The sequence below is a fragment of the Ananas comosus genome, linkage group 5, assembly GCF_001540865.1.
Source record: "Ananas comosus cultivar F153 linkage group 5, ASM154086v1, whole genome shotgun sequence".
Taxonomy (NCBI): Eukaryota; Viridiplantae; Streptophyta; class Magnoliopsida; order Poales; family Bromeliaceae; genus Ananas; species Ananas comosus.
This window is the reverse complement of record NC_033625.1, coordinates 3,789,131-3,810,603: the sequence shown is the minus strand read 5'-3', so window position 1 is coordinate 3,810,603 and position 21,473 is coordinate 3,789,131. Positions and strand designations below refer to the sequence as shown.

General features: G+C 38.7%; 4 protein-coding genes across 6 annotated transcripts; all 4 read right to left on the bottom strand.

Annotated features, from left to right (window-relative positions):
• On the bottom strand, positions 1,407–4,677 carry LOC109710618. The gene is made up of 5 exons (XM_020233332.1): positions 4,360–4,677; positions 4,137–4,240; positions 3,349–3,446; positions 2,166–2,356; positions 1,407–2,053 (listed from the first exon to the last, which is right to left on the bottom strand). Exons 1-4 carry the CDS (start codon positions 4,559–4,561, stop codon positions 2,188–2,190), a joined length of 573 nt encoding a protein of 190 aa, XP_020088921.1. The 5' UTR covers positions 4,562–4,677; the 3' UTR covers positions 1,407–2,053; positions 2,166–2,187.
• On the bottom strand, positions 5,438–11,501 carry LOC109710619 (DEAD-box ATP-dependent RNA helicase 20-like). Its single transcript, XM_020233333.1, has 10 exons — positions 11,321–11,501; positions 10,628–11,187; positions 10,337–10,516; positions 10,061–10,222; positions 9,815–9,969; positions 8,750–8,842; positions 8,562–8,647; positions 8,260–8,486; positions 6,347–6,580; positions 5,438–5,898 (listed from the first exon to the last, which is right to left on the bottom strand). The coding sequence occupies exons 1-10, from the start codon at positions 11,374–11,376 to the stop codon at positions 5,792–5,794; spliced, it is 1,860 nt and encodes a 619-aa protein (XP_020088922.1). The 5' UTR covers positions 11,377–11,501; the 3' UTR covers positions 5,438–5,791.
• Positions 12,088–16,441, bottom strand: LOC109710668. 2 transcript variants are annotated; one of them, XM_020233396.1, is made up of 16 exons: positions 16,190–16,441; positions 15,799–15,938; positions 15,666–15,705; positions 15,437–15,545; positions 15,237–15,341; positions 14,470–14,550; positions 13,993–14,108; positions 13,808–13,909; positions 13,568–13,717; positions 13,373–13,441; positions 13,216–13,282; positions 13,079–13,132; positions 12,717–12,791; positions 12,596–12,631; positions 12,316–12,457; positions 12,088–12,139 (listed from the first exon to the last, which is right to left on the bottom strand). In XM_020233396.1, the coding sequence occupies exons 3-15, from the start codon at positions 15,695–15,697 to the stop codon at positions 12,350–12,352; spliced, it is 1,104 nt and encodes a 367-aa protein (XP_020088985.1). In that variant the 5' UTR covers positions 15,698–15,705; positions 15,799–15,938; positions 16,190–16,441; the 3' UTR covers positions 12,088–12,139; positions 12,316–12,349. The 2 variants fall into 2 exon arrangements, with proteins under 2 accessions (XP_020088985.1, XP_020088984.1); XM_020233395.1 differs by having other exon boundaries at positions 13,373–13,426; positions 15,666–15,938.
• Positions 17,311–21,062, bottom strand: LOC109710820 (isocitrate dehydrogenase [NAD] regulatory subunit 1, mitochondrial-like). Of its 2 annotated transcripts, none has more exons than XM_020233596.1 (4): positions 20,429–21,062; positions 19,091–19,330; positions 18,926–19,004; positions 17,311–17,881 (listed from the first exon to the last, which is right to left on the bottom strand). In XM_020233596.1, the coding sequence occupies exons 1-4, from the start codon at positions 20,957–20,959 to the stop codon at positions 17,607–17,609; spliced, it is 1,125 nt and encodes a 374-aa protein (XP_020089185.1). In that variant the 5' UTR covers positions 20,960–21,062; the 3' UTR covers positions 17,311–17,606. The 2 variants fall into 2 exon arrangements, with proteins under 2 accessions (XP_020089185.1, XP_020089186.1); XM_020233597.1 differs by having other exon boundaries at positions 19,091–19,318.

Genomic DNA, 21,473 nt, shown 5'->3' with positions numbered 1-21,473 from the left:
GTTTTCTATTATTATTTTGTTCGTATATTTTGTAGAGACTTTGCAACTTTTCTTCGACATAGTTTGGTCGGTTCAGACGTGCGTTTTCTATTATTATTTCGTTCGTATATTTTGTAGAGACTTTGCAACTTTTCTTCGACATAGTTTGTTCGGTGATCTCTGTGCAGATAGTTCTGACTAAATGATTGCTTCTATTGTTGCTGTCTGATTGGTAGTCTCACAAACAATTTGTTTCTTTACTTCTGGTTTCATGCTCATCGTTATTATGATTCTTATGAAACGTGACCTTTGTGTAGGGTTGATCAAGGTCCATATTTGGTGGACTATCTTGTGAATGTATGCGTTGTTACTCAGTTAAGTCACAGTGCAAACAAAGTAATAATTCCATTATCGGATAGTTGAACTCTTTTTTTTTTTTTTTTTTTGAAATTTGAAATTTGTTTTCCTGTGTAACATGACAACCGATATAGGCGAAGAATTCTAAATTTAGTCTGATTAGTGTTGCGATTCGATGACTCTGTTACAATTTTTTTGGGCATATAGTTTCTTTTGTTCGCGCATGGGCGATAAATTGTCCACTCCTACATGCTAAGTGCGGCCCCAATGTAATCTCTAAAGGAAAACTTCCAATATCATTCGTGCTTTCTCGCTTTAATACAATGTGGTTAAAAATACATCATTTTTTACCCTATAGTTTTATTTTTCTTCTTCTATTATTTTCTTCGTTAATTTTTTCGTTAAATCAGTGACAAAATTAAAACCACAAGATATTAAAGTTAAAATCGATGAATCACAGAAGACTAAAGTGAATATCCGATAAACTATAGGTGGGATATTTAAAGTTTTTTGTATATGATTTAAAAAGAGTTGATAGAAGCGCCGACGAAAAAAAAACCTCCACGGGATATTAAAGTAATACACTTTAAATCATATGGTATTAAAGTGAAAAAGTGTGAAACCGCATAAATGGTATTTGAAGTTTACCCATGTTTGAATTTGACTTGCATATTAGAGTAAGTGGAAATTTTGTTAGATTTTGACAGTTTTATTGTTCATCAGCCTTTAACAGTACAAAATCCCAAGTTCTATAAGCTGGAAAAAAAATCAAAATAATTAAATTTATAGCCATATAATAAAATTTTTAATTTCATCAGCTCGGATTCGGGGGATTTTTGTGACGTTGCCTACATATGTTTCCAAAGAATCAAGAAATTAGAAATTTTAAACAGAAAATTATAAATTTAGGATTGACTATAACTTCACAAAAGTTCTACACGAGACCAAATTTTACATTACATTATTTTAGATCACAGATAACTTTTGTTCAAAAAACAAAAAAAGAAGAAAAACTCTGCATCTGCTCATCATGCTAATAAAGGATACTAAACAGACAATCTAAAACCTCATCCAACAACAAATTGGATATGGGATTTCTCTTACAAACAATACATACCACCATAGGGGCACCTGGTCTTTTTGCTAGTTTCTTATTCAAATTAAGGCTAAATTACAAAGAATACATACCCCTGGCATAATCCACTGTCGCAAATCGACCCAAAAAATTGAGATGATTGTTAAAATTGAATGAAGCAACATCATGAAAATAAGTTGTTTTGGGTTTATTACATTAGTTGATATTAAGATGTCCATATGTAGGATAATGTGACATGACAGGCCATTTCAATGCCCACTCCAACTCACAATTTTTCAAAATTTTGTACCTATTTGAGAGACAGGTGAAATACAGGGAGGAAATTGATGCAGTTTATATGTGCAGGGGTAATTGGGACATGGACACATGCATGGAAGTTTCTTAAAATTCAGCTGCAAACAATAAGGCACTTCATGTCATGCAAACAAGTAGGTCAAGCATCAACAAGCAATATAGTAGCTCCTGGATTGGAAGCTTTTTGTGATTAGCCAGTGACTCAGAGATGTAAAATCAGCAGGTGACGGGAAGCTCAATGCTTGAATACCACCAATTTGGTCTCCGCACTAAGAAATTGATACAAGTAAGTTCTGATGTCGTTCTCAGTCAACTTCACTCGCTAATCTGGGAAGACAAAAGAGCAAGCTATTCAGTTTATCATATAGTCATCAAGAAATCCAGCCAATGGCATGTTCAGATACAAAGATTCAAGGGAGGTGACTACTAGATGGAATACCTGTTCCTTTATCACAACGTTTTTAGTCAGCATCCATGTCAAGTTTTGACTCGGACGACAATGAAAGGGAAGAGTCTCTGCCACTTCTTGATTCTGCCATCTCTACCTCAATGGAAGTAGTCTTCTTTGTTCTGCCATTCTCCATCTCCATCATCTTGATCTTCGCTTTCTTTATCGCATTTATCTCATACCTAGCAAAATAATCATGAAATAACACTTTCAACTTTTTCAATAGCATGTGAGCTGCTAGAGTTAGTTTAGTGGCGTAGGACACACATTTCTTATTACCATATGTGTTTCAGTAATCAAATTTAATGGGACATTTCTAAGCTTCCGGAATCAAAATTATGTTCTATTTGGCCCTTGTGTACAATATGCCATGAAAAAAAAGGGCAAAAACCTACAAGGAAAGATAACATCTCTCCTTCCCTTAGCCTCTTAGTTACATGAACCTAAGGAGCGACCATTATATTGGCCTCATAGAATGCATAATATGCATGGAAGTCCCTCCTCTTATTGGACGTTAAAATCGCCAATTATCAACAGTTGAAATTGTCAATTCTTCTTCCTCCTTGCTGTTATTCTCATAAAGCCCTCTGATGCACACAAGGTGTTGGATTCAATGCATTAGTATATCCTTCGACTCGCATGAACTATGAGATATGTGCAGAGTTACTAGCTGTTAATCCAAGAACATTTGGTCTACTGGGAATGCAATCTTAACTGCGTTAAAACCTATTTACTCTCGCAAAGGCTGTAATCGATGATCTGAAATATGATCAACCAAGTGCATAGTGTGGTATTGAGTAATCTACTTGTTATCAATACCTATACTTAGAACGTTTGACATGAAAGAAAGAGAAAAAGAAAGAATGGAAGGGCAAGAGATGTCGACAAAACACTCTCTCCACTTTTCCTTCCTTGCTTCCTAGGAAAGACATTAGCATACCTAACCACGATGGGTTATACTTCTTTTTTGATTAAACTGTAGGCATAAATTGATTTACTTTTTAAAGCAATGTACTTTTTAAATGCAAAAATTAAAACGTTGAGGACTGAAGTGATGAATCGGATAGAGGTTAGGGAACAAGGTGCAATCAACCCCCTTTTTTATATAAAAACAGGGCCTAAACTCAAAAAAAAGAAAAAGAAAAAGAAAAAAGAAATTTAAGAAAGTACTTACGGAGCAACGTAACTCTTGACAAGAAGGAAGTAAATTCTCCAAAACTCGTTGTCCTTTAAATGTCGAGGGCATAGAACATATCGAAGCTTCGCAATTTCCTGAAGAACGATCATTAGACAACAGCATAAAGTGCCGTGCTATTGCTACTGACAAAATCCATTTAGCCGATCCAAATGGGCTGGTCATTCAACGCAAGGTAGGAACCAGGAACAGCATAACTTGACATGCAATTGCTACTGACAAAATGCATCTAGCCGATCCAAAAACTTCATTAACAATAAAATAGCAGTAGCACAAAATGCACAATCTCTATAAAGGGACGCTATGAGTATGCAGTGGCGGCTTTATTGATAAAATAGATTTATTAATGTATGCATAGGGCACAGCATCACCACTGTAGGCTCAACAGTTTAAGGAAGTAGCGCTCGAGAGCAACAGATCTAAAAATTTGCAAGACTGCATCAAGTCTTCAGAAAGTAATTTGAATCAAACAGCAAGCTCCCGGTAAATCGAATCGTGGCAATTCGATAAAAGCAGTCTAAAATTCGATTAATGTTTAGTTTTATCGAACGCAACTTCAGAATCAACTTGGGGCATGATTAGATTTCTTGTTAGGGTTTGTAGTTGGTTATCTAATTTCTAGTTCTTAGCTGGCTGGGTGTTCAGATTGAATTCGAAGATAAATTCAGCCAGATTGAAGTTTTAAGTTCGGTGAACTGAATGAAAGTTCGTGAGAAGTTCGGTGACTAGGCGAGAATCGATGATCAACGTAGGAAGAAAGGAAGGACCTTGGCTTTGGAGAGGAGCAGAAGGGCGTGGCGCTGCTGCCAGTCGGTGAGATCCTTCCTGACATGACTCGAGCCGTCGAGAGGCTCCGATGCTGCCGGATCATCTGCAGGCAGACGGTATCTTCTAGTGAGAAACTAGGTCAAAAATAATAATAATAATAATAAGAAGAAGAAGAAGAGATGGTGAAGGTGGTAGATTGAAGAAGAAGAAGAAGAGGATCACGGAGAGGGAAGGATTTGAAGGTGTCGACGGTGAAGGTCGTGACGAATTCGAGCAGCTGATCCGTCACCCCAAACTCCGCTTCTTCTTCTTCTTCGTCCTTTTCTCGGATTCCGTGTTTCGCCTTCCCATCCTTTGAGCCCCCTCCTCCTCTTCGGTCTCGTCGCTTTGAGAACGGCCACGGCAAGAAGGAGGGGGAGCCCATATCACAACTATCCTTCTTCTTCTCCTTCTCCACAGAGGCGAAGGTGTTTGGTATATTTGGTTGGTGGGGTTAGGAGGAAGAAGAGCTCGGTTTTGTGTTTTTTCTGATTACCGTGGCAAACTGTCGCGGTTATTGGGGATAGCACGTTTCAGCCCGTACTATCGGGTTCGGATTCGGGTTCGAGAGGTATAAGTTGTACCCGTGTATAAGACCCTGTCTTCGAGTTTGATAGAATATTTCATCTATAAAATAATTTATTTCATTCCCCAACCTAAGATGCTGAAGCATACAAACAAAGCCTAAGACCCGTTCCTTCATCAATACACAAACTAATAAATGGATTAAAAATTTTAAGACTTTTAAGCTTCTATTTTTTTTTTCCATGTTGTGAGCTGAGTAGAGCGACCAACAGACAAGTTGGACTTGCCTCGTGTCCACTTTGTTCACCGACCTATGCAATTGAGCGAGCTCAATCCTGATCCATGTTCCGACCCGAACCAGCATCATCACTTTGCAGTGACATACTAGCTGCATTCAAAAGCGTAGACAGACCCCATCACAGCAACACATCAACTGCATTGAAAAACACAGATATACCTTTTAAGCGCGACTAGTTCATAAAACTGATGATTGGTGCAATCCAGGTTCTGCACAGTTCTACGGACTAGATGAAATTCATGGTGAGACCCGCCTGCTGAGCCGCCTCCGATGGAAATGTTGCTCAAACTAGCAATGCGATGGAATGGGACCCTCGTGTCGATCCGAATGAATGAGCCTTTCTACATAGGTAAATCTTCACATGCTAGGCAAGAGGGTAGAGAGGCTTTCAGGTTCCAATTTCTCATAGAGATAATTACAACACTTGCACCAAGGAAATTTAAACCGAGCAAGAGCAAACAAATTTCACAATAGCAAGAAACTGCAATCAATGGCTTTGTAGTCAGTTTGTCTCTATATCCATATATGTTAAGCAGTTGTTCTCACAAACTAACAAAAACACAAGTGTAACACATAATGTATATGCCAAATGAATGGTAACTCATATCTAAAGAACTGCAAGATAGCCTTATAAATGGGTCGTAGTTGTAGTTCTCGTAGCAGAGCCTTCCATTTCGCCAGGACGTGTGGAATAGCATCCGCTGACGTGTAGGTGAACTTTACTGCAACCAGTGTGAAGCAAACGATGGAAACAAAAGGATAAGCATTGATCTTTTGTATGAAAAGTGTCCATCATGGCCTTCTCCCTCTCCCTCCCAGTGGCATGGAGTTAGGTCCAGACATCAGAGCTCGATTACCGTAACCTCGTCCCCCCCTTGACCGGAAGTCCCCTCCAGGGCCTAATAATCAAAAAAAAAAAAGAGGTAAAAAAGTACAAAACTGACCAACATAACTGTATGTAAAAGGGAAAAATTTGTTAGTTAAAAATACATTGACCTTACCTAAACTATGCTGCAATCTGAAACAGGTACCTGAACTTGACAAATTTGGATTAACTACCTTATCTCATAAGAACTTTGAATTAGAATGTCCCAACTAGAACTAAATAGCATTTCTGACTTTTTGACAGAACATCTTGCAAGTAGAATATTCTGCTATTGATGTTTTAATACAAACCACTAAATTCTAGCAGAATTTGACAAAATTTTCCGAGAAATTTTCAGCAAATGAAAAGGAATGTAAGGTTACTTCAAAATCTTTAAAACTACAGGCAACCATTTCAAAAAGCAGTACGATTCAAGGTAAGGTCTAATACTTTTTCACCAATCCATATATAAAACTTAATACCTCCACCAATGCTACTCGCCGACTTGGCCATGGATGCTAATGTAGAAGTGACATTCTGGCCAGCTTCCTGCAGGATCTTTATAAGATCCCTAGCGAACTTTGCATTTGATTGAGTGAAAAAGGTAAAGGCAGTGCCTTTGGCTCCGGCACGACCTGTTCGCCCAATCCTGTGTACATAATCTTCGAGGCATGTTGGGAAATCATAATTGATCACGCACTTTATATCCTTCACGTCTGTAACATGAAAAGAAAACCAATCATTACTAGCGTGGATTCAAATAATAATGGGTAATTTCCTTTTCGACAGTTCTTTCCTAGCACGTTTGGTTTGAAGAAATTGCAATTTAGAAGTCAAGCGCATCGTTGTAAGTTGAGCTCCCTGAACATAATCTCTGCATGGTTGTTTGTTTTACCCAAACTAGGTTACACTGAAACCGACTTTCAATCACTTCCATCATTTGTTCCAACACAAGTCACCGAATTTCAATACTTTTTGAAAATGGGGCAGCTGCTATGGGTTTTTCCTATTAGTTTCCACTTTCCCTAATTTCTGTCCAGCTAGGGAGGATGTCATTAACCCCCCCACCCCAAATTAAGGGTTAGATGAAGCTATAATTTCTTCATTACTTTTCCTACTTTCACCAAAACAAACGACGGAAGTTCTGACTTGCACTGAAAATCAAATCCCTTCTTAATTGCGTCAAACCAAACATGAATCAGAACTCACGGAACTGCCCTAATCTGCCTAACCCTTAGCATCTCTATTATCACTATGCTATCCTGCTCTAGCATAAAGGTATTACAACAAACATCCAAACAAGGATCATTCACTATAGAGAGTCGACTGGGCTGTACGAACTGAAATGAGCTTTATGTCTGTGGATGAGTGGTGATAACATTGTCAGCCATGTTAAATAACCATGTGGCACTTCATGAGATACGCAGTCCAAGGTATCATAATAGAAACCCTATGCCCTCCTTATGACTTGATCACCATGTCAAAATAAAAATATGAAAATTTTGCTTTCGCAATAATAATCAATTAGTACACCACACTTCATGCCACTTAACATAGGCTGCAATACTAAGGTGCCAAATAAGAGGTGGACAAATAAACTAAACGGTGGTGAAAGAAATAAAGAGAACTTCTCAATCATGTATAAACCTGTTGGCAGTGATACCAGTAAAATAGGCAGAGTATAGAAACAGACTCCTAAAACTTGTTGGATAAAAGTAGGTTCTAACTAACAATACCCAGATGAGTGTAAGAAAAGGAAAAGAAAATGACTAAAAAGTAAAATACACATGCTGTCAATATAGGTCAATGAAGAACCATACTGCAGTTAGATTATATTAAAATGATATCTACAAGTGCAGAGGTAACATTATTTATGCAGATTGCTCAGTGACACTTGATGTAGCATCCATGCATCATTAGTTCGAGCCAAAAGAATCCATTTGAGTAAAGTGATCTGGTGTATAATCCTCGCAAACTAGAAAAATAAGTTTACCTAGACAGACAACTAAGTTTGTCCTACCATGGGGCTTCTAACACAGATTGATATCACTTACATAAAATTATGTATAGCATAGGACTCTCAAAAGGCAACTTAAAAAAAAAACAAGATAAATATTTACCATCTAAACATGGAACAGATAAAAGGGGGGAGCCGTTTTCTATTTGAAGAAAAAGAAAAAAGGAAGCACCTAGTACCACTGCCATTACTGTCAGAGAAGGTAAACTAATAGTATAAGCAAATATTGCTACCTTTGACACGATTGGCACCTTGTAACACACCAACCCACAAGTTCAGTCCCTAATTCGGAAACTGGCAGCCCACCGACTCACCATCCTTGAGAGGTTGAACTAAGCTAAGGTATATTCTAAGAGGCCTTAAACAAAATGGTCCTACCAAGACCGCGTGCAGCTACATCAGTAGCAGTCATTATAGGACTATTCCCACTTCTGAACTCTCCAAGAACCCAGTCTCTCTCAGCTTGGGCTTTATCGCCATGAATAGATAATGCGGGCCATCCGTCCATCCTGAGCTGCCGAGTAACCTGATCGCATCCTTTTTTGGTCTCAATAAATATTAAGATTCGGCTCCCATCCATCAATTCGCCCAACAGTTTTACCAGTCTACAAAGGGAGGGAAAAAGTTAGTTAAATTGCATGTCCTGTTATGTATAATTTTAAAAAATGAATTGAATGTACCTGGGGTATTTTTCATGCTGAGGAATGACTTCGATAATTTGGTTTATCGATTGATTGGCTTTAAGATCAGGGGATCCTATTATTACCTACAAAGTAGTTCATGTCAAAGTATTACTAATGCTATTCCAAAGGGTACCATTCACGCAACAACTACATTTGTTCCCAGAATTGAGATGGTACGCGCATACTTTATAGGGATTATGCAAAAACTGTCTTGCCAAAGCCTCCACTTCTCTTGGCCATGTGGCACTCCAATACAATGTTTGTCTGTCAGGTCGAATCTGCAATTACGAGAACCATCTTCACTCAGGCATGATTTGATGAAAAAATTCATAAACAAACGGAATAAAATGAAACAAGAATAAAGAACAAAAACAAACTTAGATGCAAATTCTTAGAAAATGTTTCGAACACAAACAAAGAATATATTAAATACTCACCAACATAATGTAAGCATGACATATATGAACAACTAAGGGAATTTTCTTCAATATTCATGTCAATAGTAGTATAGACCATAGATATTTACATTTAATGGACTGAATAAATTAAAAATAGAAGATCACATAGACTTGCAAATATCTTCTCCAATAGCATGATATACCCAGCCGCCTTATAGATGGCTTTACAAATACATTGGTTCAGAAATTAGTGTATATTAACAACCATTAGCCTTCAGCAATGATATTAAACAAAAAACTCTAATGTCTCTAACCACTATGTTGACTAGCTATTTTATCCTGTACTAACTGAATATGTTCTTCAGTTCTACAGTAATATATGATTCTATGTCAAAAAAGAAGGCATCCAACTGGAAGAAATAAAAATAAATGCCATAATGCAGTGTACAGTTGTGCTTGCTTGTGAATTTAGACATGGAAGTTCAAGGAGCACGAATTTTTGAAACTTCAGGCATTTGGTAGGACAAAGAAAATGATGAACAGGCTAAAAATCATAAAGGAGAAAAATATCAACTCACACATTCCTAGACAATAAAAAAGTGTTTCAACAAGTTTAGACCAAAAGTCCTTGGTTATAACCAAGACTACCCAAAACTACTGATTTTTATCTGAAACTGAAAGAGCATCCACTACGATTCATCAGACGTTCAATTTAAAAATACCAAGTACGAAATCTTTCCCTTTGAGTTGATTAACCTACACTAGAATTCAGCCTTTGATTTCCCCACAAAAGCAAAGCAGTGGTTTTGTTTCGACAAATCAAATAATAAAGAGTTACAACATCGATCATACTTGAGATATAATTTTCCGAATCTGCGGCTCAAAACCCATGTCCAACATGCGATCTGCCTCGTCCAATACAAGGTACGTCACTCTTCGCAGGTTTGTATGCCCAGCTTCCAACATATCAATTAGTCGGCCTGGTGTTGCTATCACAATTTCAACTCCTACAAAGAAGAGAAAACATTAAAATCCATCATAAAATGAAACCCACAAGAATGACATAAAAAACTGTTAACAAGAAATTCAATCTCAGACCTTTTTTAAGATCACGTATCTGCGGTCCTTTCGGTGCTCCACCATATATACATGTACTCCTGGCAATTGAATGTGACCCAAATTTACCAGCTTCTTCTTGTATCTGAACAGCTAGTTCTCGTGTAGGTGCTAGAACCAAGACAATTGGACCATCACCTTGCGCTGCAATAAATAGGATCAAAATGATGTTAAATATGATACCAAATATGATACCAATAACCAGAGAAGATTAGAGAAACAAAAGTACGGGATATCGAACACTGGTTTAGTAAATACCCAGGCGAGGCTGTGCATTGACATGCACCAATGATGGAAGCAAATAAGCCAGCGTCTTCCCAGAACCGGTTTCCGCAATACCAACCAAATCTCTGCCCTTTAAAGCCATTGGCCAACCTTGAGCTTGAATAGGTGTTGGTTCGATAAAACCACATTTAGCTATCACTTGCATACAATAATCTGTTCAGAAAACACAGAAGACATAGCAAATTAATGGAACCCAGTTTAGCAAACTAATTCAATCAAGTGGACTTCTAACTAGTCTAAATTGGCAATCAGTTATAGACCAACCTGGGAAGTTAGCCTCATGAAAAAATCTGAGAGGCTTTGGCACGTCGCGGCCTTCCACCGTGATTTCCCGTCGCATACGATACAGCACAGCCTCTTGCTCAGACATCGCCTGCACCGAAGGGCTCTCTACGTAAAAATCCTTCTTGAAGGGGATCAGATCGCGGAAATTCTGTTTCGGAAGGGTCATGTTGTCGAGACTATTTCTCGGCTTCCCAAAACCCCTACCACCGCCGCCGCCGCCGCTGCCGCCTGATCGTCCTCTGCCACGCCCACCATCGGATCCCCTTCCCCTTCCGCCTCCACGGCCGGCGACTTCTTGGCCCCTTCCGCTGCCGCGCTTCAAATCCGGTCGCCGGGCACCTCCACTTCTACCACCACCACCACCACCACCACCACCTCCTCCTCGTCCTCCACCGGCTCTCCCGGCATCGAATCCCCTCCCTCCGCGGCCGCCGCGGGAACCGAGGTTGCCTCGGGAAGGAATGTGGGAAAGGNCGCCGCCGCCAATCGGGACGGAGAATGGGTGCATCATCTGCCCATTCGATGGCGGCATAAAATCACTGCAATCAACAACAACAACAATAATAATAATTATCAAGAAGAAGAAGAAGAAGAAGAAGAAGAAAACAAAAAACAAAAAAAAGAGGAGGAGAGGATGGATAATTTTGTTGCAGTAAGAGAAAATTTCGTTACCTTCGTCGCTCTCTGTAGGAATAGGGATCGGCGTATCTGAGGTCGTAAGGATTCATCTCGGCTTTTCTCGAGGAAGCAAGGATTCGCTTTAGGGTTTTGCCGCCGCAAGCGAGGGGCTAGGTTTTCGTTGCCGGGGCGAACCGACCCTCGCGCGGAAGAGAGAGAGAGAGAGAGAGAAACTAAACCGCCTCTCTTGCTTTTGTAACATGCAAGGAACCCATACGGTAATCACGTGCAGCGCACGTGATGAAAGATTTTTCTTTTTCTTTTTCTTTTTTTTGGGTCAGGTGCCGCGTGCGTGAATGGAGTTATCTTTTTGTTGTTCATTTAAAAAAAAATATATAAACTGCACTTTGGTCCGCAAAATTACCAACCCTGAGGCTACGATGATTGCAGTACAACTTAAGCCCTATTTCATAAAAAAAGTCTTCTTTGTAATTGTGAGAAAACTGACCCACTCTTATTTTTATCTTTTTTTTTTTTTTATTTTCATACGACTATATTTTATTCAATTCACATACTAGTAAAATCTATCACATGCCAAATAAATAGTCAAATTATGAGTGTCATATCGAAAAACATTTATAAGTCTATGTACAATAATAGTTAGAATTTATCACATGTCAAAAGAGGCCTCACAAATATATATATATATATATATATATATATATATATATATATATATATATTTTGGATACAAAAATTTAGTATCCAAAAACGTGACAAAATGTTCACTGCACTTGCCAAGATCATTAAATTTCATTGCCTTCAATTTGAATGCCAAGTAACGCTCTATATAAAAAGAAAATGGAATCTATATTATCTGATTTTGTTTTTTTTTTTTTTTTGAGAAAAGATAGCAAGCTACCCGCTTCATTCATTAAGTAAAAATGAACTAAGCGATACAGGGTGGAAGCAGTTAGGGCTTCCGAAGAAAGACGAGAGAAAACATAAAAAACAAAAAAAAAAAACCCAAAAAAATGAACTAAGCAATAGTTATCTGATTTGTTACACTTGCTTAAGTGAATGTTAAACTAAAAATTGGGGAGCGATCCTTTTTCTCCAGCAGTACATCTTCTCTGCGTGTGCCAGCCTCTTCTCAAGCAGGTCCCATTCTTTCCTGCTCCTCTCCCTTACCTGTTGGTAATTACCCAAAAAACAGCACTCAAAATATAAGCATAATGTGAAGCTTGTTAAAACCAAAACCAAAACCAAAACCAAAACCATACACTTTATATGGCTAAAACACTTGGGAGATGAAGTAAATTGACCTACCCTTTCCAATGGTGCTTTGTCTTCGTCGGGCTCGACCTACAGTAATAGAAGAGAAAAAAAGATTAATCAAGCTGTTTAGGGAGAATGTCTTGAAGGAATTTTCGTGTTTCTATTTTGGTACCTGGTTCCCTAGTGAAGGAACTGCTTGATGAACAATCCACTGAGCATCTACAACACCGATTTTCTCGTGAGCCGGCTATTCCAAAATCAGATAAAAAAAAAAACACGTTTATCAGAGAACCATAACTCATTAGAAATACTTAAAAGTTTGAAATCCCCCAAACTCTCCACCCCAAGACATAAAAATTATCAATAAAGACTTTTTTTGCGAGCAAATGGATTATAACAAAAATCAAATTGACCATTCCGTAAGTTCTTTTGACTTCTAAGAATATGAGTGAGTAAAAAGGAAACAATGCCAAAGACACATGTACAAAGTCTGATATCCGAACAAAGAAATTAGGTACACATGCTTGGGAGTACCTCCACGCATTTTCTAAACGCAAAATCAAGGCCCCATCCATGAACCAAGTCATTCTGCACAACAAGAACATGACATTTTGCCGATTTCCAAGTAAGGCAATAAAACGACTAACAAGTGCGTATCTGATATACTCCACCTGAATCATATGCCATACACAGCGCCATGCAGCGCGGGAGAACACGGGTGCCATTATCTCGACAAATCTGTAGTTAAGGTATTGTACACATTACATAAATGTCAAATAAACGAAAGGAAAAAAGAAATAGCAAACATAATTATGGGCTCGTACTTACGCAGCACATGGCGGTAAAAGCGGGTCAGCGCACCCTTCTGGCTTCCAAATTTCCCTGTATGGAAGAAACCTGTCAATCAAATAATCTTTTCTTTTGGTTCCATCAATAGAAGTTTTCAACTAGTAAAACTAATGACCAAGAAAAAAAATAAGAAAATCGATTAGAAAGGCAATAATGAAAAGTATCATATATTACATCGGAGGGAAAATGAAATCTTCTAGGACTCGCTTATGAACTTCTCCGTTGTCTCTTCTTAGTGTTATTGGCCATGTGAAGACTCTGCCTTGGGGATCCAAAGCAGGTTGTGAGATCTCCAATCCATGCTTCTTTACAAGTTTAATGTACCTGGGTTTTAAATAGAAGAGCAATTCTGACTTAGAGAAACTTTACAGGTTTCATCAAACTAAGTGAAACTGCTTTTCGCTCGGCACTTACTCTTCTGCATCAAAATGCTCCACTCCTAAATCTTCATCCCAGATAAATATGTACTCATACGGAGCCACAATGTCCGGATGAAGGAATCGTTTGGCATACCACCTTAAATAAGAAAGTACACACTCAGAGGCCACAGCTGTAGCTATCACTTGCTCATTTATCAAATGGAGTTGCATATTTCTCACCATTTGGTTTGCTTCCGGGCGCTGACATGGATAGCTCGCTTCGACCACTCAAATTCTTCCCATTCGCTAGCCCGGCCATCATAATGGAACAATACAATTGTGAAGTTTTCAGAGAACTGCATAAACAATGTCAAAAACCAAATGCCACTGTCTATGTGAAAAATCATTCGGCGACACTTCATTTTAAGAACTTAACATAACTCGGAAAGAAAATAGTTAATCGGTATATTGAATTTTCGTTTATTTACTAGATAAAACAAAGATACCAAATATGCTAGCATATTTCTGCTACACCCGCCTACTCACGACGTATCCAACCATATGATTAAATGTTTATATATAGGCATGCAAATGTCAAAAAGGAAAATACCGGTTATTTTTCTCAACAAAAAAAAGAAAAAAAGAAGAAAACACCAGTGATTTCAAATTACTGTTCAAGTTTGGGATCCTAAACTCTAAAATACTCAATAAACTCACTTTTTTGACTATTGCATCAACATTAGCTTTTTGATCATATCCGACAGCAAATGTTGCAAGATACTTCTCAACAAGAAGGTCCTGCGCACATCATACAAAGAAAAAAGAAACAGAAAAGGAAAAAAAAGCCAGTAAATAAACTAACATTACTGTTAAGAATTATATGTATTCAACTTATGCTTTCGATAAAGAAATTGTCAACCAATTCAGGGTTGTACTTGCTATCTTATTCTCAAAAAAAAAATTCAGGGTTGTACTGGCAAAGACAACATATCTATTATTGAACAATGTGATAACTTTTCTAGCCACTCGTAGCTATATCATTCCCTAAAAAAAATAAAATCACAGACAGAGAAGATCACACTAATTCGACACATATCTTTATCATGATAAGGGTACCTGATGAAACAGCTGCGAAAGTGATCTTTTAACAATTCTAGTGCGCCGAGTACAAAATCAATAACTTAAAGTTTGTTTGAAATAAGAGCAAAATTGCATATGAATTTCAAGTGAATACACCTTCAAAACTTAACCAGAGAAAGCCAGTAATTAAGTTGTTGTTGATGAATTTCTAATATATAAAACTCTAATAACCGTCTCTCTCTATCTTTACTTGATTTCATTCTTGAAGCAAAATATCCTAATTTAACTGCATGGATGATTTATGATTAAGAGGCTGCAAAAGAAAATATGAGGCTGGTATGGCTTTAGTATGGCATCGACAGTGATATGAGTCTCGTAATAGAATAAAGCAGTTAAAAACGAACCTCTTCCGGATCGCCCCATAACCTGCGGAGATAAAAATCTGATTCAGACACAACAATACCTGGTGGAAGTCTTCCCGCGCCTCGAGAATTTGTGGAAACATAAACCTTCATAAGAATCAGAAAAGGAATTTACCCTTTAGTATAGTAGTGTGCAATAAAGTTTTAAATAACTGCTATGGACAAAATACCAGAAATTATACCTCCGTCGTGTTAATCGCATGATTAGAAATCGCCAAGATGTATCCAACTGTCATTCCAATACTTGCGAACACAATTAGCGTCGTGTTCTCACTTGAACCGAACAATCCACTGCAGTGCACAGCATAAGTAGCATAGTGTTGTTCTTCAGATGCAGAAAATCACTTAACATATATATAAGCAGCTTCGGCATCGAAGAATACTAAATCTGATTAGGAAGAAAAAAATTACCTTCTGCGGGAAAAATTCCCAGGTTTCGTCATATCTGTAACTTCAAAATTACAAAAACATGAAAACATTTGCAGCCGGATAGATTTCCAGATTGTTCGAATTCATAAGTGCCAATAGTTCATAGAAGATATACTTCGTCCTCACGAACGATCGCAAAATATTTGTTTACAGCACCATCAATCTCCATGAGGATGAAACTGATATGTTCCAAAAATGAGAATCATTTGAGACCCAACGATGCAAAATTGTGCATAACCCCGGACTTACACACCTCTGCATGTAATTTTAAACATTGTTGTTAAAAGATTAAGCTACCAAAAAAAGGATATTTTTTGTTTACTTTCCCTCCTCAGTTGTCAATTCCAGATGCCTTTTTCTATCCTATCAATTTTTAAGATAACAAACACTGAGAACTTCATTTCAAATGGCATGATTGGATGGTCGAATGACTTATCCTAATCGCATCCTAGAATTGGTTTCGAAAAGGAAATGATCGCCCAGAAACTGGCAATGTAATTCTTTACCTCGAGACGAAGCAGCTGAGATCTCCTCTCTAAAATCCTTTCTTCCAAATCTCTCCGTGAGTCCTACTATCTATTTATCCTCTTCACAAAGAAAGAGAGAGGATATAATAATAATAATAATGAGAATAATAATGAGAGAGAGAGAGTGCGTTGTGTGCGCGTGGGAACTCTCAACGTTGGAGGGAGAAAGTGGCCTCTGTTTGTAACGCCATGAGTCGATGTTTCCGCTGCAGAAGCCAGCGTTTTTTCTTTTTTTTTTTTATTAAATACAAGGTTTTTTTTTTTTTTTTTTGGGCTTAAGGAGGATGATCTTGTATTAAGATAAGTACTGTACTTATATAATGAAAAAGAGTTGTGAGTTATTACTAACATCAGTAGTCCATTATTTATTTATTACATAGAAACGGACGCTATTTTTTTTTTTTTATTTGTTAGGACAATGCCGCTGCATCATCTATTATTATTATTATTATTATTATTTTTTTTTTGAGAGAAAGATAGTATGCTATCCGTTGCATCATCTATTATTATTCATGGTAAAGCATGACTGTTGGGAGTGTGTTAGATTTTAACACTCAGAAAGGTGAAACAAAAAAAGACTTGATTTTGATAATTTTGGCTTAGGCGCGGATGTGAGTCTTATTAGTTAATTTAGTTTCAAACTGGAGAGGTGACTTAGGCTTCATTTAGGATTGCGGTAGATTGCATTACGTGCGGTGAGAAACGACAATAAAAAAATACTCTATTTATTTTCGTACATAATATTGCGTTCCGCGTATCACGATGAGTTGGTTACGATATATTTTCTGTGGTCCTACCGGAGAACGCAGAAATATATCCCTACATGCTTTTTCCTTAACTCCATTTTATCTAATAGCATTAGACAGACCTCAATACCAAACAAAGTCTTAGAAATAACACAGTCTTAGAAACAACAAGACACCACCATGAGTTGAAAGCCTTACGAATTCAACAATGATCAGCAGCCATTCATTAACTCTTCCTATAAGCACTTTTTCAATCATCAGATTTACAAGTCATTTATTACAGATGAAAAGTGACAACCAAAGTACTCACCCGTGAATAATTACTCTTCGGCGGGAGAGAAGTGACAGCTATAATTAGAATAAAAACTGCATTCAAATGCATAAGGCAGTTTAAAAGAACCTTTTTATTATCGAAATTGCATTTCGATGCATGCCCACGGATACGAGGAATCAGTGAACAGCTGCACAAAATAATCCATCTTTTATGCCTTTCCCACGAGCTCCAGAACCAGTGCAAGAAGTGGGAGATGCCTAAATAAAATATCAATGAACTTGGGAAAAAAAAAAAGGAAAGGAAAATATACACTTTTCCAACAAATAGTTTGCTGATTGCCCTGATCAAAACGATCCTATGACAGATGAGAGCAACCTCAGTCGAGCGCTGCAATGACTGCATCAACAACCTCTTGGGTCAAGCTATCTCCTCCCAAGTCCTTGGTTTTGTACTTGCCTTCCGAGATCACTCGATTGACGGCAGTCTCTAGTCGGTCGGCAAATGAGGGGAACTGCAGATGCCTCAACATCATTGCCGATGACAGAAGAAGTGCCACAGGATTCGCCTTCTTTTGCTCCACGATTTTGGGGTTCCCCACGTTGCCCGCCGAAGCACCTTGCTCAAAAATGGCATGATCTTGACCCACATTACCTGGAGGTCGGTGTGTAATGTTAGTAATTATATCATCACTGGATAATTCAACAGATTCTATTGAGAAACTGATGAGGAGTGAAATATCAAATCCACACTACAACAACACAAACAACCAAATTCTTGACTTTAAGATTTGATAACTTGGCTCAACTTCAAGGGAAAAGTCTAGAATGTGCCAACCACATATCCTACGTGGTGTGGCCCAACCAATTGCAATTTCCCCCTTAGGTTTATCCATTCCAACATGGTTTATAAAAAAATTATTTTTGTTGTACTTCTCTCTCAAAAGAAGATATTTAATTAGCTAGATATAGCTGATGTGGTATGGGTGCTATACAGAAGATTTTCTCCCACTTAAAGAGCCACTAGCATGGGGAGATTCACTACTACAAGGTATAACTTAGGGGACTCAAACCAGAGCCACCCACTATGGTCTAAATGTCTCTAAAGATTATGCTAGTAACAACGATCATCTTTAAAAGAAGTTAATAGTGGTAACAACTGAAAATGGTTATAGAGATGATTGAATAGATTTCTCTAATTAGCCAGCTATAGGTTCTGCAAGTCTTTCAAGAAATTAAAGGACCAACAATGTTGTATAAAGATACCTCAAAAGCGTAGCAATAAACATAAAGAACATTATGCTTTATGGATAAACCGGGGTTATCGCCTTCAGGGGTCTACTTTAAAATTGCACATGTATCCTCTCAACCTAGCACTGCCATAAACTAAGGCCAATGTTGCCCAATGAACTTAGATGGCCTAATGTATTAACTAAGGCATAGTTTGGGAATGTGTTGCCAAACGCACCCATTTTAAAGCTTTAGAGCTTTCCTTTCTGATGCCATGAAATATAGTGAAAACCGAAACCAAAGAATTAAATGGCAGATGCTTCTGGTGGCGGTTTTCTACCATTTCATCAAATTAAGGGAGAGATGTTCTAAGAGGTTTCAGATTTTTTTGAACTCCTTAAAGCATCAAAATGGGTGCATTGAGCAACACATCATCAAACTTGGCCTGAATCAGAAGGACATGATTTACCTCCTGGCATCACACCGCTTCCTCCAGCAATACCAGCAGCTACATTCGCTACCAGAGTTCCATACAGATTTGGGGTAACCTGCAAATAGAAATAACAATAAATTAGCCGTCGATTGAATCCAATCTACGTGCACAACAGAAACACAGACTACATTGTGGACATACCATGACATCAAACTGCTCAGGCTTTGAAACAAGTTGCATACAACAGTTATCCACAATAATTTCATTATACTTAATCCCTGGATACTTTGTTGCAACCTCACGACAGGATTCTAGGAAAAGACCATCTGCGAGCTTCATAATGTTGGCTTTATGCACAGCTGTTACTTTCTTCCTGTTGTTCAGGTACGCAAACTCAAAGGCATATTGGGCAATGCGCTCCGAGCAGAACTTTGTTATCACCTAAAACAGTATTAAGTGAGGTAAAAAGAGACAAATATAAAGAACACTGGATGAACATGGCCGATAATGGGAAAAAAATGATTAGCTGCTGTGCCTTTATTTGATGCAATTGGTTACTAGTGACTGCTAACTTAAAAGTTTCAACACTATTCCAATGAAAATTGATAAAGCAACCATCGACTGTCTCTTACTATCTTTTTCTCTATCATGCCCGTTTGTGTCAACCTCCAATAGAGCACTTGACAAATAGCAAAGCTGCAGCAGAAGCTGCAGGAGGAATCACAAAAAATATTCCAAGATCCAAAAGCAGAAGCTCCAATTCAGTATTAATCTTTCATTAAAATGACGAGAGCAAAAGGTTCTACAACATAAACAATAAGTCATGATTTTAAAGATATAAAATTCTCTCTTTTAAATTTTGATCGAGCTAGCGAACAGGATATGATTGAATCCAGCAATTTGGAGTACGTGATAAAATGGTCCAACCAGTTCTTCTAACCTTGATCAGATCACATCTATACTGTGCAACTGAAGAGTCAGTAAGCAGGCCCAGGACAAAATGGATCAACAAGCTTGCCGATTTAAGAGAACTTGAGATGTAAAATCGTTTGAAGGTCAGAGTTAAGACAGGTATACAGTAAGGTTATCTTTCTGTTAATAATCAATAAGCAATTAACTGTAAACATCAACGGAACTTTGTCAACAATGACCTGATACAGTAACCTACTCTTTGAAGTCTAGTCATGCAAATAGTCCTTAATAGGAAACTGCGCACACAATTACATATGCATATGCGTACTGCTCGAGCACGATCTCATGAACTACATATCTCAATAATTTGAGCCTTTTTGTCATGTTCTAAAAGAAGGCTAAAATTACAATCCAGAAAAGTGCACTTTTCCTAGTGTCTCAATTGACCCACATCTTTTCCTTTTGCTGGGTGTACTTTGCAGACGCAAAATTTACCTCAATTCTTATAGAAATGAGACAAATTCCGCATTGATTTTGTTTGTTTTCCAGTTTATAGCAGGGTGTATGATGCAATTATTGGAATAAATTAAGGGGGCCGAATACGGTTTCAAATAGCAGTATGCGTGCCTTGAGGTTCTCGACGACGCCGGGGACGACCTCGTGCTCGAGGCCGGCGTACTCGCCCTCGGTGTTCTCCCTGATGACGACGATGTCGACGCCGGAGTGGCGGGTGGGGAGGCCGGGGAGGTTGGAGCAGTGGACGAGGGAGGCGAAGAGGTCGAGCTCCTTGCGGAGCTGGAGGTTGAGGGAGGAGACGCCGCCGCCGAGCGGGGTGGCGAGGCCGCCCTTCAGGCAGACCTTGTTGCGCCGGATGGACTCCACCACCTCGCCGGGCACCGCCGGCATGTCGCCGTGCACGGCGTAGCTCTCGAACGCCACCGGCGCGTGCATCGCCTCCATCACCTCCCGCACGGCGCCCGTCACCAGCGGCCCGATGCCGTCGCCCGGGATCAGCGTCACCGTCCGCGGCGCCCCGTCGCCCGGCCGCGGCATGTACGTCACCCACCGCCGCGCCGGACCGCACGCCGAGGAGCCGCCGGCCGGCAGCAGCCGGCGGCGGAGGAGGGGAGAGGCTGACGCTCTTCTCGCCGCCTCCATGAGAATTGGCAAGACTGCTCCTTTTTAGTTCTTCTTTTATTCGTGGAGGAGGAGGAGAAGGGGGAGATGACGGCGACGACTCCCCGTAAGAGGGATGGAATAGGATATGCAATGCGATCTCTGACTCTATCGAAATATATAATATAGGGAAAACTTCAAAAAAAACCCCTGTAGTTTCGTATTTTTTCACTTTAGTATCCTATAGTTTCAAGTTTATCAAGTTAGTACGCTGTGGTTTCGCACTTTTTCACTTTAGTACCCTGTGGTTTCAAGTGTATCAAGTTAGTACACTGTGGTTTCACACTTTTTCACTTTAGTATCCTGTGGTTTCAAGCGTATCAAGTTAGTACTCTGTGGTTTCGCACTTTCTTACTTTAGTACCCCGTGATTTCTATTTTTGTATTAAGTTAGTACCTTATGGTTTTATTTTTGTATCAAGTTAGTACTCTGTAGTTTTATTTTTCTCCGAATAAAATATTAAACCACAGAGTACTAAAGTGAGAAAGAGCGAAAC